General features: G+C 52.1%; 8 protein-coding genes across 8 annotated transcripts; 3 read left to right on the top strand and 5 right to left on the bottom strand.

Annotated features, from left to right (window-relative positions):
* Positions 1-1,662: 1,662 nt before the first annotated feature.
* HRG_10841 (pregnancy-associated plasma protein-A domain-containing protein) lies at positions 1,663-2,967 on the bottom strand (the record flags this gene model as incomplete). The annotated part of the gene is made up of 4 exons (XM_044869311.1): positions 1,663-2,011; positions 2,066-2,279; positions 2,337-2,625; positions 2,677-2,967. 4 exons carry the CDS (start codon positions 2,965-2,967, stop codon positions 1,663-1,665), a joined length of 1,143 nt encoding a protein of 380 aa, XP_044715660.1.
* Positions 2,968-4,034: 1,067 nt separating this feature from the next.
* On the bottom strand, positions 4,035-5,369 carry HRG_10840 (chorismate binding enzyme domain-containing protein; the record flags this gene model as incomplete). Its single annotated transcript, XM_044869310.1, has 1 exon — positions 4,035-5,369. One exon carries the CDS (start codon positions 5,367-5,369, stop codon positions 4,035-4,037), a length of 1,335 nt encoding a protein of 444 aa, XP_044715659.1.
* A 403-nt stretch (positions 5,370-5,772) lies between these two features.
* Positions 5,773-7,462, bottom strand: HRG_10839 (cytochrome p450 domain-containing protein; the record flags this gene model as incomplete). Its single annotated transcript, XM_044869309.1, has 5 exons — positions 5,773-5,951; positions 6,017-6,713; positions 6,766-7,151; positions 7,206-7,344; positions 7,403-7,462. 5 exons carry the CDS (start codon positions 7,460-7,462, stop codon positions 5,773-5,775), a joined length of 1,461 nt encoding a protein of 486 aa, XP_044715658.1.
* A 2,506-nt stretch (positions 7,463-9,968) lies between these two features.
* On the top strand, positions 9,969-11,237 carry HRG_10838 (glutamine synthetase, catalytic domain-containing protein; the record flags this gene model as incomplete). Its single annotated transcript, XM_044869308.1, has 1 exon — positions 9,969-11,237. The coding sequence occupies one exon, from the start codon at positions 9,969-9,971 to the stop codon at positions 11,235-11,237; it is 1,269 nt and encodes a 422-aa protein (XP_044715657.1).
* Positions 11,238-11,676: 439 nt separating this feature from the next.
* Positions 11,677-13,463, top strand: HRG_10837 (flavin-binding monooxygenase-like domain-containing protein; the record flags this gene model as incomplete). The annotated part of the gene is made up of 3 exons (XM_044869307.1): positions 11,677-11,877; positions 11,931-12,401; positions 12,480-13,463. The coding sequence occupies 3 exons, from the start codon at positions 11,677-11,679 to the stop codon at positions 13,461-13,463; spliced, it is 1,656 nt and encodes a 551-aa protein (XP_044715656.1).
* Positions 13,464-13,528: 65 nt separating this feature from the next.
* HRG_10836 (WD domain, g-beta repeat domain-containing protein) lies at positions 13,529-17,020 on the bottom strand (the record flags this gene model as incomplete). The annotated part of the gene is made up of 9 exons (XM_044869306.1): positions 13,529-13,783; positions 13,847-14,314; positions 14,371-14,673; positions 14,719-14,960; positions 15,516-16,195; positions 16,260-16,544; positions 16,620-16,660; positions 16,718-16,731; positions 16,780-17,020. The coding sequence occupies 9 exons, from the start codon at positions 17,018-17,020 to the stop codon at positions 13,529-13,531; spliced, it is 2,529 nt and encodes an 842-aa protein (XP_044715655.1).
* Positions 17,021-20,020: 3,000 nt separating this feature from the next.
* HRG_10835 (zinc finger protein) lies at positions 20,021-21,262 on the bottom strand (the record flags this gene model as incomplete). Its single annotated transcript, XM_044869305.1, has 6 exons — positions 20,021-20,157; positions 20,210-20,406; positions 20,458-20,608; positions 20,659-20,851; positions 20,927-20,950; positions 21,002-21,262. 6 exons carry the CDS (start codon positions 21,260-21,262, stop codon positions 20,021-20,023), a joined length of 963 nt encoding a protein of 320 aa, XP_044715654.1.
* Positions 21,263-21,783: 521 nt separating this feature from the next.
* HRG_10834 (type III restriction enzyme, res subunit domain-containing protein) lies at positions 21,784-24,892 on the top strand (the record flags this gene model as incomplete). Its single annotated transcript, XM_044869304.1, has 11 exons — positions 21,784-21,951; positions 22,003-22,595; positions 22,654-22,749; positions 22,807-23,003; positions 23,061-23,094; positions 23,142-23,320; positions 23,413-24,205; positions 24,263-24,448; positions 24,505-24,655; positions 24,713-24,802; positions 24,857-24,892. The coding sequence occupies 11 exons, from the start codon at positions 21,784-21,786 to the stop codon at positions 24,890-24,892; spliced, it is 2,523 nt and encodes an 840-aa protein (XP_044715653.1).
* Positions 24,893-25,465: the final 573 nt, after the last annotated feature.

Raw genomic sequence — 25,465 nt, 5'->3', positions numbered from 1 at the left:
TAGTTACTATACCTATATAAGCCCCTCCCTTATCCTAATATATAGACTAAGATATATATTACTAAATTTACCTTTCTATGCCTCTATTTCTTTTACTATGCTCTTAAGCCCCTACTTAAGACCTACCTTATATTCCTATTAGCTAAAGTTAAGGCTAATGCCTTAACCTATAATAAGGGTAAGTACCCTTATAGTATATAGACTTAAAAATAGAAAATAGTTTTATAGGATTTTAATAGCTAGTTTATATAGATTAATAAAGTTATTAAGATAAGGCAGCAGCTTAAGCGTATTCTTAAGCCGGCTACTATTACTATAGCTAATTAGGATATAGAATTTAAAGCTCTATATAGTAGCTAGTAGCTTAAAGAGCTAGAAAATACTATAATTAACTATCGTAACGTTAAATTACGGCTTTTATTACTGTTAGAAAGTGCCTGCCTTAGTGTTGTGGAGAGTGCTGGTGTTAAGGTGTGCCGGACTTTAGATAGGCTGACTTATAAGACCGTCTCCTTCTAGGCGCGCCGACGTCTCTTTATTGGGACAACATCCCGTTGGGCAAGAATATATCCCCGACTTCCATGTCTACATCGACGACGGCAGAGTCAGGCCAGGCGACGGGAAGGCGCAAAAACGCCGGCCCCCTAACGACCGCCTTTCACGCGCCCTCGCGATGCTACGACTTGACGCTAGACACAGGCGTCTTGAGCACGCTGGACCAGGGAGGATTCGAGTATGCCCAGGACCTAAGCATGTTTGTCACCGACTTTAGAAGGGCGCACTCCCTCTGCCCGTCGGCGCCCTTCATCCCGTGCTTGCCCCACTACAGCAAGATGCAAGGCCGGGACAATTTCTTCTCGCCGGGCCTGATGTGTCCAACGGGCTGGCAAACAGTCGCTGGGGCAATGAAATTAGGCATAACAGGCGAATACCTCTACGACTACGGCATCGATGTCTTGACGCTTCTGCCTGACGAGAGGGTCTATGTGTGCCGTCCCATGTAAGTTGCTTCGAGTTCCCAGCATTTAGCTGCCATCACCTGCCTTCTTTAGCAGCTCGCGTAGTAATTAACCAAGTGGCTCCGACTACATAGTTACCGTATCTCCGTCTCCGTCTCCTCTGTTCGGCTACTGCAGCTCAGTTATTAGCACATTTGGTGCTATGCGCAAGCAATGGACCTGCTCAGGCAACTCAACACTCGAGGAAATGCCCAATGCCATGATCTCTTCTACTCGGAATGAGCGCATGAAGCAAATGCCCTTCACCTTTAAGAACATAAGCCTACACGCATACGCGCCGACAATCCAGCTAAATTGCTGGCCTCAGGATAGCTTTGCTTCCCCAACGATATCGGCATTGGCTTCGACGACGGGAGGAACACAGAGTAAAGGCCCACACGGAAACAACGCGCAGGTACCAGTTCTTCAGGGAGGCGCGATTGCTGGCATTGCGGTTAGTCTCCTCGGGTTGAATTGTGTGCTAGGGGTAGCTGTTGCCCTTATCTGGAATAGGCGGAAGAAGCGCTACAAAGAGAAAAAAGCGGTTCCAGCTTAACACAAGCTTGGGTTTGATAGGCAGCAATACCACTTTCAAAATATTGTAAACGCTAGCTTTTACGGTATCGGCGCTGAGGATTGTCAACTGCTAGCATAATTCCTCTCTTTAATCTGGAGACCGACTAGAATTGGATCGCCGCTGTTCCACCTCCTCCGCCTGTCGGAGGATATCTTTCAGGAGCTCGGGGTCGTCTGAGTCCCATTGACGCTCACGTTCCTCGTCCTCTGGAGTTTGATAAACCGTACGTTCTGGACCAAATGAGACAGTTTGGCTCGGCTGAGGATCCGGGTCTGGCTTCCCCTTTCCTGGCTTCGTGCTGTCTGGGCTTGTTTCCGGCTCCGGGGGGCCAGGATAGCCGGGACCGCCGGGACCGTAATAGGCTTGAGAAGTACGGTAGTCCATGAATTGACGCATTATCGCCATTTGTCCCTTGGTGAAGTGGGTTCTGCAGTCACTATTTGCTTGACTTAGCACTTGGTCGGGGAAATAGAGGCAGGAAAGGACTTACTCGGATGTGTAGACCATGAAGTTGTGGACAGGGTCGAACCCGTCCTTGTCTGGGCAGGTGTCGAGATTATCGTTGCACTCTTGAGGCTTTTCCGAATCATAAGACATGGCAGGTGTGTCCGCAACCGAGTCGCCACCGGCTTCCTCTGCACAACCCCCTTGAAATGGATGCCGGAGGCCCATCCAATGTCCCACTTCGTGGGTTAGCGTCTTCCCTTTGTTATTGAATGTTTTGTCTTGACCGCCCAGCACGACCCTCGAATTGACTATACAGCCGTCGAGCACGATGGTGTCTGGGAGATTTGTATCATCTGGCACGGGACACCAGCCCCCGGTTTCTACGCCAGTTTCGTCTTTAGGTTGCGATAAGAAGTAAACGTTAAGGTCGTTGTAGGTGCCTTTGCGCAGCTGCCGCTTCATTGTCCGTTCCTCCTGGCTTCCGAGCCCGACCACCGACCAGGTGTCATTCACCGTCTGGTCAATGTCGACGAGGTTAAAACGCGTGTTGGACGGAGCAAAAGTCTCGTCTAGAACACGCATCTGCGCCCGGACAGTCTCGTTCTATAAACCAATTAGAAACTTTGGTCAAAATAAAGAGGCATTTTCACGCACGTTTAAAAACGCCGTCTCGGTTTTGTTGCCCACGACCACGTGCGCATAGACGTCGATGTTAACGGGGCTATTATCCGAGCCTGTAGGAACTTGGCCTTGGGAGAAGTTCTGCACCATGGCCAGGTATGCCTCACTAACATGCGATGTGCCACAGTCCCCAAAAGTCACGGGCGTGTTAGGATTAGGCTGAGCCGCGGCCATGGCGGCCAGGAAGCCGGCCAGCAGTGTATATCTTGAGCCATTGGAGCGAATGATTGGCAAGGGAGCGAGCGACTGGGCAACAGGATGCATTATAATAATGCGTCTTGGATTTACGCACCGGATTGTTCGAGGCAGAGGCATGATGGACATCTATAGGTTTTATAATTCGTTCGACTTACACTTGAGCACGGCTTCGCGGTCCCAACCTGGCTGCTGACATTCTCGTAATTCCATCCTCGGCTACTACCCTGACCCTGCAAGCACAGCCTGAGACGTTTCAGACACTTTATGCTTAATCTATAAATCATCAATCTCACTCCCTGACTCAATCCGTGATCTTTTTGTTCCACACATCAATCAGGGCATTAATCGGCCTAAAAAGGCATCACTCCCTGTTAATAATACACTACAAACTCCCCTACTCAATATCCTTTGTATATTGTTTGAAAATGACTCCGCATAGACAAGCGCATTAACGTCCTCCCCTGAGAGGAATATGCTCCGGACTTACAGTACTGTCTAAAAGATTCCAAAGCTATTAATTTATATGCCCGGGGTTTTGAATCGCGATTATACTGGGCTATGCTGACCAATGGGGCGTAATCGCGGAGAAACGCTGACTGACCTTGTCTTTTCCGGCATGGGAGAGGCTCGGTGGTTATAATGGTGTCTGACCTTGCTAGGCTAGTGACTGACTCTGCTTTTCTCACGTGTTGGAGCTCCGGTCTTGTCCTCAAGGTAAAACATCTACATCGGAAAGAGGCGACGGCAAAAATCCGGCTGGATCATGTGCCTCTTCCACGTGGTGATACCGTGCTCTGCCCACGCGTCTTTTATCCTTCCTCAACGCCACCGTCTCCAACTTAGCCTCCATCTAAGCTTCCCCGCATAAACCCCGCCGACCCCGCATCCTAGCCAACTTTGAGGCTTGAGGCCAAATGGCAGGCTTGGCAGAGGACTGGGTTCCCCGCCAACAGTCTGCCCGCTGAACATAAATGGAGCTGACTGATATAGATAATAAACTCGACAAGGATAAAGGCTACCTGGTGGACCCCAGTGATCCCCTCAACCATAATGTCCTACGGCGCCAGGCCAATATGATCGTCGATGTAAACTACGAGCGTAATAAACTCGTCCAGGCCTGCATCGAGGCAATCCTATTCTTGCTGCTTCACACCCTCTGCCACCACATAGGGAGCAATACTGCCGAGTTTCTCGCACGTTTCCATAAACTCACGCTCGGGATCAGACAAGGCCGTAATCCCAGCCCCAGCCTGCAGCCACCGACGATTTTGATCCTGAAATACGGTGCGGAGGACAAGTGTCGCTTCGAAAAACTCGGCGCCGTCCAGCATAAGCACAACCCCGCAATAGAGATCTCTAGGATACGGCTCAAATGATCGAATGGCATCCATGTTTGCCTGCGTCGGGAGACCCGGTACCGTGATGTTGGAACGGATAGAGTCCCAGCCGGTTTTGCAGAGTGATAGTTGCCCGGTGATGCGAGAGAATATATGATGCACGTTGCCGCGGGGTATAGTCGTCATAAAGTCCCTAACGGCGATGCTCTCTGGCAAACATAGACGTCGTAGCCTTCTGATTGATCCTTGCACCGCAATAGCATGTTCCATGACTTCCTTGGGGTCATTGAGCAGCTTTTTGCTGATGGTTGCAACGTCTGCTCCATCGGATAGCCAGGTGCCGGCCAGGGCATCTGTGTAGGCAGTCTGGTTGTCTATCGAAAGCACAATCTCGGGGCTGAAGCCCGTTGCTTGGACTCCCCGGTGGCTGAGTGTAAAGGCGCGCGCCGGGGTGTTTGCCCGGCGACCACGGAGGAGGGTAGCGAGCATGTCCACCCTGCTCGGGAGGCGTATTATGCGGGACGCTATGGCCTTTGTGTATTTGCCGTCTTGGATGTCGGCTATTGCCCTCGTCACCCGGGCCTTGTAGTCTTCCGAGTCGGCCTGGAGATTAATGGCCGGATACCACCAGGACGGGGCCGGGCTGGTGGCGACTTGGATCAGGTGGGCACCGATGAGATCAAATACCGCCCGAGCCTCGTCTTCTACATCACCTGTGACGGTGACTCTGCTGCGAGAAATGGCGGCGTGGATACAAGGTGTCATCAGACTCAGCATAGGCCACCGGCCGGGAATGTATGCCTGGCCAGAGATGTGAGCCGAGTAATTGAATCCGACCTGGCCAAACATCTTGCCGCGGGTTGAGTGTTCGGCGGCAAAGGCTCTCGCAATATCGCCCAGCGGTTCATTGGCTGGATAAGTCTGCTGCCCCCCGTGCTGGTCGAACCGAGTCACTGCCCTGCCGTCCGGGTCAACGACCAGGGAAGCATGACTCCGCAAGCCTATATACCAGGTATCGCCGTGCTCGTATGCGTAGTAGTCGTCGTCTCGGTAGCTGTTTAGCAACGCGACGGTGGCTTCTAATGGGTCTGCCGAGCCAGGAAGAGCTATCGACTTGTGAAATCGGACCATGGCGAGCTCTGGATACCGAAGAACACTGAGACAGACTGGATACCAAGTAGCCTACCGTGGTTGATATTTATGAGCGCAGCAACCAGCGTGGTCCACAATATCCTTTAGGCGCCTGCGTGCACCCCCATTGTCCGTACATGCAATGCTACGCACACGTCTGGTACTATTGAACCAGCCTCCGAAAGTGGAGGCACTTCGGCCGAGATAACTAGTGGACTTGGATGTGGCCGCTTCCTCTTCACGTGCTGCCGGTATCGGTGACTTTGAGTCGTATCAACAAAAGGCCAAAAGGGAGGAAAGGGGCCCCGGAGGCAGTATATAACCAAACTGCATTCCTCATCATCTCTCCGCACTAGTCTCTCCTCCACCTTGCTCAAGGCCTGGCTTTGCAGACACATCCGTTCTACGCCGCTTGAATCAGACACCGCCCCCCCGAGGGAACCAGCAGAACGTAAATCTTGGGCTTCATGTCGCTGTCTGACATGCCCTCAAGCGATGATACTCGTGCTTCTGGGAAGGCAAGGAAGAAGCGGGCCGTGGCCAGACGTAGCTCGATTTGCGCGAGATGCAGTCCGAGACAGACTAGAGCCGACATCAGCAAGGCTCGGCCCTAAACTTGAGAGATTCTTGCACAAGCCGAGTCTCACCCCGCGGTCCTCGACCAAATGGCATGTACGCGTTCCTCATGGCCTCGGTGGGCGATATCCAGCGCGAGGGTATAAACTCGTCGGGCTGCGGAAAGATGAGGGGATCCCGGTGCATGCTGAAAGCCTGAGCTGAGACAACTGTGCCCTCGTCGAACCAGTGGCCAGCAAGCCTCACGCCGCCGGGAGGCACAAGACGTGGCAGAGTAGACGGCGCCGCCGAGTATAGACGCATCGTCTCGTCGATGACATGGTTTAGGAAGGGCAGGTTACGCAGCTGAACCTCGGTGAAGTCCGGGGGGAGCGTCTGTAGCGCCGCGACCAACTGCGCTCTGATATCTGGATTACGGCAAACGGACCAGGTAAGATAGGTCAGGGAAACGGCCGTCGTGTCAGTGCCGGCGGTGATGTACGACTGGGCCTCATCTCGAACTTCGCAAAAGGCTATTTTATCCTCTCGTTCGGCTTTGAAGAGATTGGTAAAGAGCGTCTGCTGCACCTGGCCGGGATTGGCCTCGACGAGGCGTCGATAGCGCTGCAGTGAATCCACGGCATAGTGCCTCATGTTCAAGTCGTGCTTTAGCGCCTGCTTGAACATGGGCAACGGGATTAACCTGCTGACGTCCACCATGGACGGGAAGGTGGCACGGATGGCGCCGACGCGCGCGACCTGTTCTAGATCAAATGAGTAGTCGTTCTTCTATCGATTGCATCAGCGCATGTTGTCCGGGTTCGCGGTCAGCGGCACCAACATGGCCCAGCTCCAACATACGGAACGAGTCTCCAAATGTGAGTTGTCCGATGGCATCCGTCGTCATAAAGTGCCACCACTTGAAGACGTCTGCCGAGCCCCGAGACAGCATCTCCTGGGCCATGCGCTGGATGGCACGCTTTACGTGGGCGTCGATGGTGGGTATGGTGGATTTCAACGACGACTCCGACATGGGCCCGGCCAAGAGTCTGCGGTGCCGGCGATGAAAGTCGGCGTTGACGGTGGTGAAGAGCGATTCCTGGCCCGGGGTGGCCAGGCGCCGATAGAAGGGGGACTTGAGGAAGGGATTCTTGATGCCGTATATGACCTTGACGGCCTCGAGGTCCGTCACGTCGACCTCGTTGGGGCCAATGCGGACAAGCGGGCCTGCCAGCAAACCGTTAGTGTTTCCACCACAGGCCAGGGCGCCTAGCGACGGACCGTGTTGCGCATGGAGCGCATGCACGTAGTGGCTCTTGGTGCCGGCGAGGAAGTGGAAGTCGAGGACGACGCGCGTCCACCTGGAGTGCCACGGCCCCGGCAGTCGCCCAGTCGGCGCGCGAAGCACGCGGTGCGCAAGCTGCGACGACGGGTTACGAAACGCGGCAGTGCGTGCGCATGGGGGGACATGGGCTCACCCGGGCGAAGACGAGCGCGAGCCCCACGGCGACGGCGACGGCGACGACGCGGACGGCCATTGCGGCGGGGAAGTGGCCCGTCCTGGAAGAGGGTTGCGGTGCAGCAGGACGGTGGGCGACGGAGGTACGGTTTATATCGATTCTTGGCCGTGACGGACTTACATACGTACAGTCGGTTGACAAAGGTTCCGGCCGACCCCGCCCGCAGAGGAAGTCGCCGCCCTAGGGCACCCTTTTTAACAGCGCATTATATAGCTAAATAAAGGTTAATTATAAATCTAAAAAATGCATATTATCTAGTATTAAGAGGATATTCTTCGCATTATAGCTAATACTTAGTATACCCGTCGCGGGCGGCTATAACGGCCTAAAGGCACTAAGATATTAATTCTATTAGATAATTAAGGGTATTATCTTTAAGCTCTTCCTACGCCCTAACCGCTATATAATAAAGCTTTTACTTAGAGGTATAGTTCTTTAAAAGGTTTAAGAGCTTAGGGTAACTCTCTATAATACTCTCTTTAAGTAGCTTCTATATATTTTATAAGGTTAAGGTTAAGTAAATATAGTTCTCGCGAAGAGAGATGCGAGAAGTGCATGTAAAATGCACGAAGGTGAAAGTGGAATAAAGGGGTCGGATAGGCAGGGCAGAGATGTTTGAATCTTGCGGGGGCAGCAATTGCGGCAGGGGAATATTATTGTATTGCCTTAATTGTCCTTCTTTCCTCTATCCAACGCCCCTCTTTATACCCGTCTAGCATCTCAATTGACAAATAAGATCCTGCTTAAAGAAGCCACTAATGTCCTCTCGACTACCGAGCTTTTTGCCGGTTTTTCCCCTCCTTTCTAGCCGTTGCCGGCACATCCGTCTTATCTTTCGCCACCTCTATAGGAAGCCATCGCCACTTCTACTTCCCCTCTTGCCCCTACCCTTCTCTCTGCACCTCCTTTCAGCTCCTTCCTTAAAACCTGTTTTTCAGCTTCCTAGGTTCCTCGTGCTAAGGGATATCTCCGCGAACTGCGAAATCAGGCCACGCTTCGCGATAATAGTAGCTAGTTAATTAATTTTACCTTATTTTCTTTAACTTAAAAGCTAAGCTATACTAATATAATACTTACTATATAGGTTAAGGTATTATCTTAAGTAAATATATAACTAGGCTCTATAATTATAAGTAGGCTTTCTTATAGTATTTTAAGTATATAGTATATAGTAATACTACTATACTTTAAGTTAAGGTCTTTAAGTATTAGTATAAAAGAAGTCTATTAGTTAAAGGAAAAGCTACTTTAAAATATTTTATAGTAGTAAGTAAGCTTTAGTTTTACTTTTATATCTTTTAGCTTTAGTTTATCTTATTAAATATAATTAAAATAAGTATTACTATTTACCTAAAACTAAATCTTTATTTAGCTAATACTAATAAAAGTAGGGTACCTTAATATCTTATACTAATATCTTATAAGTACTATCTTTTTACTATTCCTTTAGCGAAAAATCCCTAAAAACCTCTAGATAGCTCTAACTATAAAATAGCGTACTCGAGCGCCCGAGCTAGTAAGGGAGGGGTCCCCCTTTAGGAGGGGCCCTACTATATAGGTTTACCCCCGCGCGAGGTAAGCGCGACGTATAAGACGAGTACTTAAAGATACTTAAGATTTTTCTTTAATAACTAAGACGTAATATAGCTAATTAAAAGAGGGGATTTTAAGAGACTCTTAGCTAAATAGAGATTTAGTCTTAGGTAAATAGTAATACTTATTAAAATTAATAGTTAAAGTTAAAGTATCTTAATTTATAAGCTTATAAAAAGCCTATTTCTATTTCTTACTATCTTTATTTATAATAAAAGTTTTCTATAAGAAATCTACTTATATTAAAAGAACGCTAGCTTTTAATAATACTATAATATAAATTTTAACTTTTTTATAATCTATTCTTTAGTTAACTTTAAGTATTAAAGAATATATATATATTAAGTATTATAGTATTAAAGGTATTATACTAAGATATATATAAATTAACTAAGAGAAGTCTAGTAATAAAGCTTAGTATTTAAGATAAAAGGTCTTTTATAATATATTAAAAGATATATCCTTTTATTAGGCTTTAGTAACCTACTAGATCGCGGTTAAGATTTAGTATTTAACTATATCTAGTAGTACTATATAACTCCCTAAATTACTTAGGGAGAAATATCCTCTTTAATACTAATAAGGGCCGCTAAGAACCCGCAATTAAAGAGGGTAATAATCTTTATTCTCTTATAAGGGCTTTAGTGTTTTTATAGTATAATTAAGCTTATTTTAAAGGCATAATAGTTGTTTAAAGAGGGAGGGTTAGAATGTGGAAGACGCGAGAACGCGCCGCGTAGGTGGGTCCGGCCGGAACTTTTGTCCTCCCACTGTAGTACAATACCACCCCCCACAATACAGGGCTGGCGCGGGGTCGACAGCGGAAGCGGGCCGCAGACAGCCACCATAAAACCTGGCTGCCACTTCTCCCCCCCCTCCCCCCTCTCCATCCATCCATCCATCACTCCGACGAATTCTTGAGCCAACCAGGATGGACGGGCCAGGCGACTGGCGCGCCATCTGGGCCAGGCACAGCCCCGAGTTCGTGTGGGTGTGCCACATGCCGTACAACGGCGCCTGCTGGACGCGCATGTTCCCCGCAGACGAGCTCGCCGCCATGTCGGAGCGAGGCGAACGAGCAAGCATCCCGAGCGCAGCCATCTTCGCCACACGGCAGTTCCGCCTGGCCAGCGGCGGAAGCCCGAGCGGCGCGCTCTACCTGCAGCCCGACTGGTCCTCGGCCTACGCCCACCCGAGCGGCGGCGCGCGCCGGGTCGAGGTCATGGCATCGTGGGTCGACGAGCAGGGCGAAGCAGCCGCCGAGTGCGCGCGCAGCACGCTGGGCCGGCTGGCTCGCAGCGTCGGCCTGGAGCACGGGCTGGCGCTGCTGCTGGGCTTCGAGGTCGAGCTGGTCTTTCGGCCCTGCGCCGGGCACGTCGCCTCGGACGAACAGACGCTCTGCATGGTCGAGGCGGCAGTCCGTGCCCTGCGCGAGGCGGGCGTGCCCGTGAGGCAGTTTCACGCCGAGGCCGCGCCCCGTCAGTGGGAGTTTGTGCTGGGCGCCGTGCCGCCTCTCGAGGCCGTCGATGGCCTCGTCCGCGCCCGCCGAGTCCTTGCCTTTATCGCCCGCGCCCATGGCGCTCAGGCAACCCTGCACCCGCGGCCCGTCGCCACCGAGTTCGGCACGGGCGCCCATGTCCACATCTCGGCCACGCCCCTGAGCCCGACGGCGACGTCGCCCGACAGCTTCTTCGCCGGCATCCTGCACCACCTCCGCGCCGTCGCTGCCTTCACCTTGCCGCTCGACGTCAGCTACCATCGGGTCCGGCCCGGCATCTGGAGCGGGGGCGAGTACGTCTGCTGGGGGTGGCAGAACCGAGAAGCGCCCCTGCGCCGCATCTCGGCCACTCGCTTTGAGGTCAGGACGCTGTGCGGGACCGCCAACCCCTATCTGGCTCTGGCAGCCCTCCTGGCCGCGGGCTTGGACGGCCTGCGCGGCCGCATGGCATTCACCACGGCCGACTGCCAGCAGGATCCCGCCAAGCTCTCGGATGCCCAGCGCCAGGCCCTGGGCATCCGCCACCGCCTCCCGACCAGCGTAGACGAGAGCCTCGAGGCCCTCGAACAGGATGCGCCGCTGCGTGAAATCATGGGCACGCGTCTGGCTGCTGGATACTCTGCCGTCACCCGCGAGTGGAACGACGACTTGCGTGCCATGGACGAGCACGACCGGCACGAGTTTCTACTGGCCAACTACTGATTGCTCACATGCACCAAGTGTCACACGCAGTCGGTACCCAAAAAGGCAGTTGGACGAGGCTCGGTTGTTTGCCCGCTGCAGGCCTCGCTGCCCGCGTCAATAGTCTGCCGGCTGCATTGGCCTCGGGAGGGGGCAGCCCCGAAGGCGAGAATAATCATGAATTTTACTCTGCGGATAGATGACTGCTTGGTCATGGTCAAGGCACCTTGGGGTTAATTACCAGGACACCTTCAAGGTAGGCCCGAGAGCCAGATGGACTGGCAAAAGAACCCCCTTTCTCGGATGCATCTTGGAAAGCAGATCACAACTATATTCTTGTTGCTCATCATCAGCCATAGCAGCCCGCCTCGGCCAACACTCCAAGGCCAGGGCATGATACAACTTGGCTGGGGGGGCTGCGGCATTTCACTCTCAAGGCCCAAGCCCGAAAGACACAATCATGTCTTCAGTGGCCGCTCTACACGTGACGCATCCTTACGACGCAGCCAGCCTGTCGCTCACAGACCGATTCATCGATGAGCCACGGCGTCTACGCCTTGCCGTCATTGGCGGTGGAGTTGCCGGCATTCTAGCTGGCATCTTGCTGCCGGCCAAGGTTCCTGGTTTGATGCTGACCATTTATGACAAGAATGAGGATTTTGTAAGTTCCGTCACCATGGGTCCAACCAAAACGCGCTGACGCTTCATGGCCAGGGAGGAACGTGGCTAGAAAATGTGTATCCGGGCGTGCGCTGCGATACGCCTGCTCATGTCTACCAAGCCACATTCGCTCCCAAGACGGATTGGTCCGAACCGTTTCCGCCGGGAATCGAGATTCGGAATTACTGGCAATCCGTCGCGCGCAAACACGACGTGTACCGATATGCCAAGTTCAAGCACAGAGTCGAGGCTGCTTCGTGGAACGCCCATCAAGGGAGGTGGCTCCTGAAAATACTCAACACCGACACGAATGGTGCCGCCTGCGAAAAGTTTGACCTTGTTCTCACATGCATTGGGCGGTTCAACGCTTGGAGGCTTCCGGATATTCCGGGCATTGCCGCCTATCGAGGCGTACTGCGCCATACTTCAAACTGGGACCCATCCTTCGATCCAAGAGGGAAAAGGGTCGCCGTCATAGGCAACGGGGCCAGTGGTGTCCAGATTGTTCCCAGTCTGCAGAAAGTCGTGAGTCGTCTAGACCATTACGTCCGAAGCAAAACCTGGGTAGGTTCGCACGACGACAAAACTCGCCAAGCTCGGCAGCTATGGCAAAAACACAAAGAGTCGCTTGATGATCCGGAGAGCTATGTAGCATTCAGGAAGAGCGTCGAGGACAAGTCCTGGCGCGGGTTCCGGTCTATCCTCCGCGGATCCGAGGAAAATGCGAGCCTCAGAGAGAGCTTCATGGGCATTATGAGGGAGCGCCTGGCGAAGAGGCCAGAATTGCGCGACGGCTTTGCCCCGGACTTCTCGCCAAACTGTCGCCGGCTGACACCGGGCCCTGGCTATCTCGAAGCCATCGTGGCGGATAACGTGACTTACACCCAGACACCCATCAGGCGATTTACTGCCACTGGCATCGAGACGCGCGATGGGATCCACCGAGAGGTTGATGCCGTCTTTTGTGCCACGGGCGCTGATACGGCCGTGGCACCCCAGTTCTGCATCTCGGCCAACGGGCAGAATCTGCGTGACCTGTGGAAACCAGGCGGCGAGCCCGGATTCCCATATACCTATCTTGGATTGGCCACTCCCGGCTTTCCCAATCTGCTCTTTGTCCACGGGCCGAACGGAATCAGTGCTTCGGGCACTGTTCCGCATGCTTTCGAAACCCAGCTGACATACGTTGCAAAGCTGTTGCGAAAGGTCTCGAGGGAAGGCATCAAGTCCATCGACGCCTCTTGCGGGGCGGCTGACGACTTCGTTGCGTATTCAGACGCCTTCTTCAAAGAGACGGTGCTTACCGATGGATGCAACTCGTCGTACAATGGCGGTCGCCCAGGCACAAGGATCCATGGTTTCTGGCCCGGCAGCGCGGCGCATCTGGCCATGGTGCGAAGAGAGCCGCGGTGGGAGGATTGGAACTATCGCTATCTATCCGACTCGGGAAACAGGTTCTTGTGGTACTTGGGCAATGGCTTGACCAAGAAAGAGGGCGATCCAGACGCGGACATGACGTCGTATCTGCAAACCCCGGAACGGACAGACCTAAGAGACATTCATGAGAGTTGGTGGCGGATACCGTAGCGTCTGTGAAGAGAGCCATCCTCTACGGGACCTTAGCCATGCAGGTATCCTTGCATTATCTTCAACTAGGCTTGCTTAACGTAGTCCAAGACGCTTGGATAATCCTTGTACGACCAAATACGTGCCGTCCCGTCGCTAGAGCCACTGGCAAAGCAGCCGCCGCGCGGGCTCGCCGCGACGGAAAGAACCAAGCCCGTGTGGGCTTGCAGCGACATCTGCTGGCGTTGGGTGTTGGTGTCCCAGAAATGAATGTCGCGATCCTGCGATCCGCATATGACCCAGCTCGCGTCTTGAATCACATCCACGCTGAGCACGAGGTCCTACAGGAAAAAGAGTGAGCGGCCATGCCGAGCATCGTCAGCAGCAAGACACGGTTCACGCACCTCGCAGCCTTGGAAAGTCCTGACACATCGACTTTCCAAATCAAGGACGTTGCGCGAGCAATTGAGCTCCCACATCTTGACCGTCATGTCCCAGCTGCCACTTACCAGGCGGTGGCCATCCGGCGAAAAGGCCACGCCGTACACGCTGTTCTCGTGGCCGCCGCCAAGGGCCGCCTCGTTGAAGTGCTCCACGATGGCGCCCTGTTGCATGTCCCAGACAGATATGCTGCTGCCAAAGGTGGCGACGGCGACGAATTTCGAATCGGGAGAAATGGCAACGGCAGTAACGCAGCCGCCGATGCTGAGGGTTCCAACGTGGACGCCTGCCTCGGGATCCCACAGCCGCACCGTGCCATCGCCGCCGCCGGAAGCAATAATGCGGCCATTGCGGGCAAATGCCAGTGCGTATATTTCCGCCTCGTGGCCGTATAATGTCCAGTGGGCTGCGGCCTGTTGAATGTCCCAGACCTGTAACCAAGCCTCGGTGAAAACATGCACCCGCAACGGGCTGATATGCCACTTACTCGAAGAACCTTGTCATCACCAGCAGTGGCGATATAGTGTTCATCAGGACTGAAGCAGAGGCTGCTAATATGCACATAGAAATGCGTCTCATGTAGCAGATAGCGATATACTTCTCCAGTCTGAACGTCGTAAATCTGGACCGAATGGTTGCTGCTGGTCGCGACGTATTTGCCGTCGGGGCTGAAGCAGACAGACAAGACCTCGTCATTGTGGTGAAACGTGTGCATCAAGTCAATGTCAAGCAGGCGGTGAGCGGCCGCGTCTAGCGTTACAGTCCATCCGTGGTCCTTTGCTGTGGTGCTCTGTGATGATTCGCTGCTCGGTTGCGCGGGCTTTCTTCCACTCACAAGTTTCTGTTCCGATGAGAGATCCCCGATGGCCTTGGCAACTTCGACATTGCCAGCTTTCTCTTCACGCCTTCTGCATTCCGCCAGGTCTAACTCGCTGAACCTCAGCTTCGAGCCAGACAGTATCGCCCTTGCTACCGAAGGCTGCCAAGCCACCATGGTCGTCATGACGAAGGAGGCCGATTTGATCTCGGTATTGCCCGTTGATAGGAGTAATTCAATAACCTTGGACCTGCTTTCACCTGTATGACGGAGGGCCGCGAAAACACACGACTGGTCAGCCAATCCATTGAAGCCATTTTGTAAAAGATATTCCACCAAAGCCACATGTCCGGAGGCGCAGGCTTTGCACAATGCGTTGGCATTTTTTGGGTAAATGTCGACCTTTCCAGAGTTAAGCATCGATCTGACTACATCGAGATGGCCGTGCTGGGATGCGAGGGTAAATGGCGTTTGGTTGTTTATGTTCGTCAAGTTTGGCGAGATTTCATCCTGCGTGAGAAGCAAGTTGACCGCATCCAGCTGCCCGGCACCAGCTGCAGCATGGAGTGCTGTCGGTGCCGGCCATCGCCGGTGACCAGTTTCGTTAATATTTGCGCCTCTCGAAATCAAGAGTCTGCAAACACCAACATGACCTTCCCCGGCCGCAAGATTTAACGGGGCCTTGGATTTTGTGCTTGGTTTGGTGATATCATACCCCGAGTCTAGAATGTCCCTAACGGCTTCCACGTCTCCTTTCAGGGAGGCCGAATAAATACTCGTACTCTTTGCTGCACCCATCCTTGGAAACCGAATACCATCGTCTTGCTCGTCGTGGTAGTTCTTTTTGTGCCGATTTAGGTTCGCAGGCGAGCTAAAACCTAGCTGCGACGCAAAGCAGCCGTCGGAAGTGCAATAGAATGGAAGATCATGGCGGCTGACGTGGTTTTTCCGTTCCTCAGCAGTTGCAATGCCTCCCATGAAGAATTTGCACCAGGGTTTGAAGCACTTGTAGTTTGATCCGACTCCATGGAGGTTCTCAAAGACATCATCCACAGCCGAAGTGGGAGGCCCGTCCTGGATCTTCTCGATTTCTCGACGGATCAAAGTTGTTCGGAATTCGATGCTGAGATGGCTATTTCGCTCCCGATCATCCTCCGAGAGACGTTTAATGGCTTCAGCTGCGCCGCCATGGTTCCCCGTTTCGTCGTTGCTGTTCATCATGTACGACTTGAGGAAGGTCTGTGCTGAATCAAGAGAGGTTTGCAACCAAACTGGATCCAGCATCTCAGAAGACTGCACACATCCGTGAAGATGGTGGAACCAATATTGAACCGTATAGTCTTGAAGGGCGTAGCAGCCCCGGGTTGCATGCAGCTTAATTTCATCCTGTTCGATCCCATTTTTGAATGGCTCCGAGGTAAGATACCGGGAGCAGAAGATTGAGAGCTTGGCGTTCTCAAGTCTTGTGTCAATCACGTTTCTCGAGATGAGATAGCTAGAGCAGGAGATTGATTAGTCTTCGATCTTCTAGGCAACCGGAAATATGTACCATGACTTACTGCCGAGCTGTCTCGTGCACAATGTGAATGACGGCCTCGGGCCCCGTAGGAGTGCCGCCGACATGATGCGCGTCGACAAGAGAGCCGCAAAGTTCCTTGAAGCCGACCTGTAGGCGCTCGTCATAATTGACCTCTCCCTTCACCGGATCGATGCAGAAGAACGCCTGGATCTCCCTCCACAAAAGCGCTCTCTTGGTACAAGTGACCAAGGCCAAGATCCTTTTCGAATCCTCACGCTCTGCCTCGGATGACTGCTCGAGGACGCGGGAAACGACTCTCTCGAAACTGCCGTATGCCGATAGCATGAGTATCAGCGCCCATAGCAGCTGCTGAAAGTCAAACATGGGTTCGTCAACGTACGCCTTTTCAAGTCCCTGTGGAAATGTGCCGGGTTCGAGCTCCTGTTTCAAACGAGAGAGCCTGGTTTGGTGTAAAAGATTGTCTAGCACCACCCGAACATACAAAAACATGCCTAGAACTACTTAGCGCTGCCAGAACTGGGGGGAGACTGAGTGCTTACCTTTTGCTTCGTTGATGACGAGAGAGAGGATCTCCTGCCTCATCGACGAGGTCATCTTGAACTTGTCTTGAATCTGATTGCACATCTGCTGGCAGTACTCTTGGATGTCTTCCTCATGAGCGGATGTCTCCAAGGAGATGGAGGCTTGAGACGAGAGCAACGCGTCCAGCACACCGTCCCGTTGACCAGAAAATATGATTCGCAGCTTTGCGTATTCCTCACTGAGACCCGAGTTGGTCATGGAAAGCAGCCACTCAACTGATCTCTGCGCCTCTCCCTTTGCACACTCATCCAGGCCGTCTATAATCAAGTACGTGGCGCGGTAGCCTCCCAGCGTTGTCTTTACCAGCGTCTCAAGTGTTTTCGTAGATCGGAGGTTGACTTCGGCAGAAGACGAAATGCTGTCGAAAAAATGGTTCGAAATGGCCGAGTCCTGGTTGATAAATTGTTCCAAAAGAGCACGCAGGAGACTGTTGAAGTCAGTGTTGCTAATAATATAAACAATACGTATATTGGCAATATGGACCCCTCGCAATATTATTGTACTGTCAAGAGGTGCGTATTGTATTGCGCAATATGGCATTGGTCCATATTGTATTGTATTGCCAGTGACCCAATATATTGCCAGTAAAACAATATATCCCGTATATCCCACGTGACCCTCATTATTCAACCGTCGTTGCTGAAATATCGTCACCCTGAAAATCCTGTATCCCAAACCATGACTTCAAGCACTCCAATGCCTGAATTACATCACTCCCAAGTCGATTTCGACGGTCTGTGATGGTTATTTTTGCCCCAGAGAAGAGTCTTTCGGGCTCAGCAGACATTGCGGAATTGACAGTATATCCACCGCCATTTTGCTCAGGTATGGGTAGTTCTTTTGCTGTGTTTCCTCCAGCCACCATGCGAGGGCGCTTGTGAACCCATAAACCCGTTCAGACTTACAATATCGCTCGTACTCGTCTGTGATAAGTGCTGGTTGTAGGTGCTTGTTTCTCCAATTCAAGAACTCGTTCGTGGTCGTCAACGGAACCTCAGATAGAAGGCGGCTCCACAGGTTTATAATCATCCCACAGTGTCTCCATCAGCTTCTTTGACGAGTCAGCCCACTCCTTCTTCCAGTTTTCGTGTATGTAGTGCCATTTATGCGAAGGGTGAAGCACAATCGCAGCGACGTAGGCAGGCGATTCGTCAGTAAGACAATAGTACTTATCCATCTTCGCCCAGCCCGAGTTATACATTGGTGCCATAATCGGATCGTCGATATGTGCCTCTTTTCCTGCTTCAAATTGCGCCAATACGAAGTCCATAGCCAAGAGAACATTGTCAAGAGTTGCAAACGATGACTCAAGGGCCTTTGTCGTCATTTTAAGCTTCTCCAAGAAAGACTTGATCTTCTCGAGGATGACCCACTCCTCGGGAGAGAGCTCGTCTCCGGCACAATCTCCTTCCACCCATTTGTTGAATATCCTCGACTGCGCCTCTAAGATGCAAGGCCGCTCGTAGCATGGTGTACCACGAACTCCACCTCGTGTCATTATCTCGCGCAAGCTTGCGATTATGGCTGATGGCCAGAAACTTTTGGCGACGCTGAACACTACTTTGGACGAAAACCACGAAGTTGTGGAGCTTGCCAAGGGACCCTTTTCCGCCACGCCTCGATCTCTTTTAGTGTCACATTATGCCCATCACGTTCGTCGTCTTTGAGCTTCTCATTATCGGTAACGAAGAGGAAAGCTTTGGCGGCAAGGTTGATAATGTGACCTTGGCAGCGGAGTCGGTGAGATTTGGGATCGTATCGAATGTCATATCGACGTAGAAGGCCTGTAGATGTTAGGGCCAGTCAGAAAAAACAGTGCGCCGTACTTACCAAGGAAAGAGATCTCATCATTGTATCGTTATTGCCTGCATTGTCCATCACAAAATATCCAAGGTTGGAAGCAAACCCCAGTCATCAACCACTTCCAAAATTGCCCTTGCCAGGTGATATCCGTCGTGCTCACTGTCGATGTCTTTCAAAGCCAAGACATGGTGTTCCAACTGACTGTCTTCTGCAACGTAATGAGCAACTACGCCTAAGATGGCCAAAGAGTTGGGGGAAGTCCATAGGTCGCAGCTGATATGAATTTTTGACTTTGCTGACTGGATGCGCTGCTTGACCTTCTCCTTCTGACCTTCGTACTGCCGCATAATCCATTTCTTGATGGTCTCGTGTGTATCTGGAAGCCAAGTATCGATATCGGCGTTGAGGTAGGCTAAGAATGCTCGGAATTCTGGGCATTCCACAAGCCTAAATGGGAGAGAACAGGACGTAATAAACCTTACGTATAAAGCTTCGAGCTGGTCTGGGTCGATCGAGTCTCCGGATTGATCGTTGAGCCGACGGCGTTTTCGGGGATGTTCTTTGGCCATAACACGAGCTATCTCGAGAATAGTTCGTATATTCGTGACTTTGGCTGTTCGTGGCGCGCCTTTTGGGAGGCCGTGACCGTCAGGAGGAGGATCCGTAAGGTGCTTGGCTGGGGCCGCAGTTCCACCGGAACAGCAATACGTTTTGTCACAGTGTTTGCAGCGCCATTCTTCTTTTCCGGTCCGCTGATTGTAGTATTTCGTCTCTATGTCCTCGTCTGGCATATGAGAAAAGACCCATGATGTTCTTGGCTTGGCCGAAGGGTTTATGGAGGCCGTGCGAGGTTGCGACGATTGGCATTCAGTGGTTTGGGTCTCATCTGGATCATGCAACCGTGGGCTGGAAATCTCCGAGTATTCGTCTGATATTGACGAATCCCGTCGCGGCGATGTTTGAACAAAAGGCAGGCGTTGTTGAGGCATCGAGATTGCTTGTAAGTCCTGGGGTGGGAAAGCGGGGTTGAGGAGGAAAACAGTGTTTGGACGGCGAGCCGCTACCCTGTAGGTCTGGATTTATACATACATTTACGCGTTTCCGTGCGCCAATAGGAAGATTTTACGTCCTGGAGGTCCGCCAGACGAAAAACAATACATAGAACATGCTTATATTTACGCGTGTATTTTGACGCGTCATCATATTGGCGCGAATTGGGAACGGAAAGGCGAATGACCACCAACCAATACAAACAATACAAGCCATATATTGCCAGTATGGAAGGCGCCATATTGTATCGTCACAATATGACGGCGAGCATATTGTATTGGTACAATATGAGAAATCGCGTATTGTATTGTATATACTGCAGTATACTACTTTATTGTCATATTATTAGCAACACTGGTTGAAGTTGTCCTTGTCCGGCTGCCCCTGCTTGAAATAAAAGTAAGCAAATGATTTCTGAGCGTCGTCGGGATGAATCTCATCCAGGAGCCTCTCAATGACGCTTGACATCAATGTCGTTTTACCTATCTTTCCATGAGCATTGTCAGGCTCTGATGAGCGTAGCCGGCATCTCACCTGCACCTGGTATCCCATTGACGTATAAAACCTTGTGGCCAGGAGAGCTGATGTCGAGCCAAGACCGGAACTCAGGCTCCCTGAAGATCCACTGGCCCGACTTACCACCGTATCTATCTTCTGTGGAAATCTCTTGATCGAGGTGATAGTTTGGTGCTTGCAGCTTTTCCTTGATCCGGGATACTCGGGCATGGTGCCTTTCAAGGTTTTCGATTGTTGCCCGCTGTTCATGTTCCTTGTATAGGGACCGGATCTCGTCTCGCAACATCTGAATTCCGTCTAGAGAGGCCGAAGCCTTCTCGCTTTCCAGCAAGTCTCTACGTCTGATGAGGCTCTGCAGAATGGGATTGAATCGGGTGCCAAACGTTTTCCACGTTGCATCGAAGACAGTTTTCCATCCTGCGAATCTTAGCATGCTACTAGAGGGGAAACTGGAGAGACATGCGCACTTGGTCGGTTGAAGACGGACAGCGCCTCATGGTGAAGTCTCAATATGTCTGAATAGTAGTCCTCGAGCACGGCTGCCAAGGTCGAATGGCGCTCAAAGGTGGCTTTGTAACGCACAAGGCCAGGAATGGCGTCTCCAACCTGGGAATAGATACCAAGCAGCTTGTCGAACGAGTCGAGATGCGAATTTGTAGTCTAGGCCAAGATTAGCCCTGGTCAGACAACACATTCGAGTGGCCCGGCGTATTTTCAACATGCAGGGCCACTGACGACGAGAAAGAACTTTATTGGGCCCTATAAGCGATTAGCAATCGATGGCAAGTAAAATAGGATGCGAATATATACCCAGATGAAGCACACAAACACATTCGCGTTCAGAAATACTTCCATCACTTGACCAAGCTGCTCCATGGCCTCAACAAAGGCCTCGAGCCGCCGCATGTAGCGCAGCTTGCCTTCTCTGCCCTGTTTCAGCTGTATATCCCGGACGACCTGGCGGACATCTTGCAAGGTGCAGACCGAGAATTGCTGCGCCAGCGATGGTGAGAGAGATGCCTTGAATTTCACGAGCGCGCGCTCAAAGCTGTCTGGGTTCGGGGCAGGCATTGTCCACAGAGACAGGTGCGACTGGAGCACAATCACCTTGCTCGGATAGTCTGCAAAAGGAAATGAAGTCGGGTATGAAGTCAGTCACGGCTGTGGTTGAATGTGATGGCGTCGGACGCCAAGCAAGGCAGAATCTGTGCTTCGAGATACTGTCATGATTATGTCAACCTCACTACGAAGTACGAATACACCCTCCTCACACAAGCTCTTAGCTAGCCCTAGCTTTCCTTGGTGCCCAATGCACCCTGTGCCGTGCCTACAACAGATACCATGTGTTAAGTCACCCGTGGCTGTTGGCCAACTGATGAACCCCTAGCAAAGGTACGGATACATGTACTCGCTAATGCCTCTTCAGCATCATCACCATCGACATATTGTGGCTGCGGCTGAGCTTCGGGGCGCAGTGAGCAACCATGACAGTGCTCCGCCACCAGGTGAGCCGCACATATAGTGATGGGTATCCTCTGCCGCCGAGCCTGCCGACTTCTCGACAACGAGAATAAGAGGAATCCATCCCAGCAATGCTGCCGCCAAGTGTCAAGCGACCGCATGCCGAGCTCGCAGAGGCTCCTCTGGAGAGCACAGCTCTGCTACGTGGCGGCTCACTCGAACTCGAGTCAAGCTCCCTCACAGAACTGCCGTCTCTATTTGTCTCGCATGCCGCGAATCATCGTGTTTGCTACGGCTCGGTAAGTTGGCGCCGCCAGGGTCAACCGCCCAACCTCTCATTCTGCATGTAGTTGTACGAGGTGGCTGCTGCGTATTTGGCCGGTGCCAGGATCCCAGACGACACGTCTAGAAACACACGCGCCGACCCATTCATGACTTGCTCGGTCCTGCCCAAAGACAAGCACCATGTCCTCCGGCTCGGCAATGGTCCCGATTTTGCGGTTCTGGACACGCGCACCTCCGCCAAGTTGAATTCTTTGAACGGCATGTCTTGTCTTCGTTTCGAGGCTATAATCGACTCTAGCACTGTTTCAAAGCGGCACAAAGGCGCAAAGCGGAGAGTCACGTCGTTTAATCTGTCCATCAACATCTCTGGTCCCAAGTCGGCTGCCGACGAGGTTGCTACTCGGCTTGCAAAGGCCTCAGCGTACCTCCAGCACCCGCACACCCTGGATGCAGAGAGCGAGTACTACAATCCACAGCTGCTCAGCTTTTCCGATGATGCTACAACCATGAGAGACTTGATAGGTATTGGCAATGACCTCTCCTGGGCAACTAAGCGCAGAATTTCCGACGAAATCGGAATCATACTAGACTCCCTGACAGATGTGGCCACCGAGTGCGACCTACAGCCGCCTGAAGGACTGCTTTCGAGTTTGACAAAGTTAGGATGCTCATTATAGAGACTGTCTGTGGAGAATACGGCTGCTCACACCAAATAGGCATCAAGAAGACGGTGTGCGTTTCATCCTACAGCGCGAGACTGAAGCGTTCAGCCAACAGTTGACAGACAAGATGTGCCCTGGGACCTCGACAAGGTACGTTGTTATCTTTTTCCTCCCGGGAGGCTGTCATCTACCAACACTTCGCAATAGCGAGGGGCCTCAGGACAAATGCTACGGCGGCTTGATTGCGGATGTTATGGGGCTTGGTAAAACTCTCACCATGCTCGCAGCGATTCTGCAATCCCTACCGTCAGCAGACTTGTATGGGAGCTTTTACGATGGTTCCGCTGCCGGAGACGGCTGCAAAGTCCGCACCAAGTCGACCTTGGTGGTTGTATCATCTGCTCGTGAGTCCGAAAGCTAGACATCAAGCCCCGGGAACCAAAATAACGTCGCTACGGCAGAGCTCCTTGAAAGTTGGCTGTTAGAGATGCAAACGTTCGTGACCCAACTCCACTCCATGTTCAGGAATTGACTCTAGATAGCCACTTGGTCCCAGGGGCCTTGGACGTGGTCACCTTTCACGGACAGCACCGACCCCAAGATGCAAGCGCTCTCGTCTCAGCCCACCTGATCTTAACCACTTATGCAACGCTTGCAGCGGAGCACAACGGGCTTGATGTTCTCCATAAAATGGACTGGTTTCGTATAGTACTGGACGAAGGTACGCCGGCCATCTATCTCGTTCACTCGGTACGACCAGTTCTTTGCGTAGCTGGAGTCAAGCTCGGACAAAAGGTAGCTAACCAGGGAAAGCCCATTGGATTCGAAGCTCGAGCACCAAGCAGTTCCGTGCCGTCTCGAGTCTAACTACAAGTAGGCGATGGTGCTTGACGGGAACTCCCATCCAAAACAAGCTAGACGATCTCACGTCCCTGGCTGAGTTTCTCCGACTACGTCCTTTTCCGACCAGGGCCGCGTTCCAGAAACACATCCTGGGCCCGCTTTCTCAGGGCGGGCCGGATTTTGCGAATCCCCTTCGAACTTACTTGCAGGCATTTTGTCTAAGAAGGACCGAGAAGCTTCTCGATGTCCCAAAACCGTCCCAGGATATCGTATTCCTCGAGTTTTTGCCCGAAGAGAAGAACCTTTACGATCGAATGCTTGATCAAACCAGGCGTGAAATCGATGACGTGGTCAGCAAGAGCGATTCCATCAAAAAGCATAATAAGCTTTTCACGGCCAATCTGAGAATGCGCATGCTCTGCAATCTCGGGACTCTATCGCCTGCCAAGCCAAGGGCAAGTCGTCTCGGGCAGCGAGAAGACACGGGATGCGAACGTTGCTCAGCAACCGACGACGACATTTCAATGCTGCTGAGCTCATTCTTGTTTTGTCCAGACTGCGGCCAGCCACTCCATGTGTCGAGCCCCACGCCCGATTTTTCCTCTACGAGACGTAGCAGTATTGACACGGCTCTCGAAGACACATTTGCATGCCAGGCGTCGACTCCTGCATGGAACGAAGACTCCCCCCCGCAGAACCTCTTCTCAACAAAGCTATCGGCCGTGATGCAGAACGTGGCAAAATGTGGACCAGATGTCAAGCAGTGAGCAGCATGATTGGCCATTTAGCAGTGATATACCCCGACTAACTGTGTGAGCAGCATTGTGTTCTCGTATTGGACATCTACGCTGGACCCTCTGGCTCAGCTCCTAGACGAGGGAGGGGTCGCCTACGTTCAGATTGACGGCCGAACGAGTTATTACGCGAGGTCGAACCACCTCAAGGCGTTTCGAGAAGAGCCTCGGTTGACTGTTCTCCTCATGTCCATCGAGACTGGCGCCCTAGGGTAGGCGGACTACAGTCGAACAGTTGGCAAAACGACATATTCTCACAAGCAAACAGTCTAAACTTGACAGTCGCCAATCAGGTTCACATCGTTGAGCCGCAATGGAATCCGTCGGTAGAAGAACAGGCTGTTGCTCGAGCCTTGCGCATGGGCCAGACCAAGGAGGTTACCATCCTGCGGTACATAATGAGGAACACGATTGAGGAGGTAAATGCAGCAGCAGTCTACTTTGGGCAGCGACAGGACAGGGCTGACGCACGGCAGAACATTGTCCAGCTGCAAAAGAAGAAGAGAACACTCGCTAGATTCGCCTTCGATTCAGGAACCGAGGACGCTTGGGGCAAGAAAATCGAGGTGAGGGACGAATACGTGTAACCTGCCGACATGGCGTGAGCTGACACTTGGCAGGAGCTGAAGTTTGTCCTGGGCGTGGAGTCGGTCTAAAACGGCACGGTAAAAAGCTGGTAGGAGAAGGCGACCGGCTGATGTTTGCAAAATAGTCGTGATGTTGGACAATATATAAGTCGGGGACGCAACACGCCCTACCGACCTGGCCTGCACTAGACCCCACGACAGATCCATCTCGTTGTCGGCATCTCTGCAGCGAAGAAATGAGGAAATTGATGTGGATAGTCTTTCATCGAGCCTGCCTAAGGAGTAACGACATCGCCCACATCTATCTATCCGTGCCACGCCCCATTTTTTTGGAAACTATTAGAACTCGCAAGCTCCTACCTAAATTTAAGGCGGCGAGCCTTCTACGCCTTGGCTTATTGGAGTATTATCGCCGGCAGCTTAACTCTATAGCCGTCTCGGTTATCAGCACGTATTCCCCGACGAGCTTAAGGGCCTTACGCCGGTAGAGGAGAAGCTAATCGCGTTAAACTCGTCTTATAGGTTCGTTATAAGATATAACGTCTTAGGCGGGCAGAAGTAGACGTTAGGATACCCTAAGCACGTTAAAGGTTATATCACGGTGTTCCCGAACAACGTGCAAGAACTGGTGACGAACGTGCT

This window comes from Hirsutella rhossiliensis (genome assembly GCF_020360975.1).
Source record: "Hirsutella rhossiliensis strain HR02 chromosome Unknown scaffold00017, whole genome shotgun sequence".
NCBI classification, from domain to species: domain Eukaryota; kingdom Fungi; phylum Ascomycota; class Sordariomycetes; order Hypocreales; family Ophiocordycipitaceae; genus Hirsutella; species Hirsutella rhossiliensis.
Note: the sequence above shows the minus strand (reverse complement) of the source record. Positions and strands in the feature narration are given on the sequence as shown.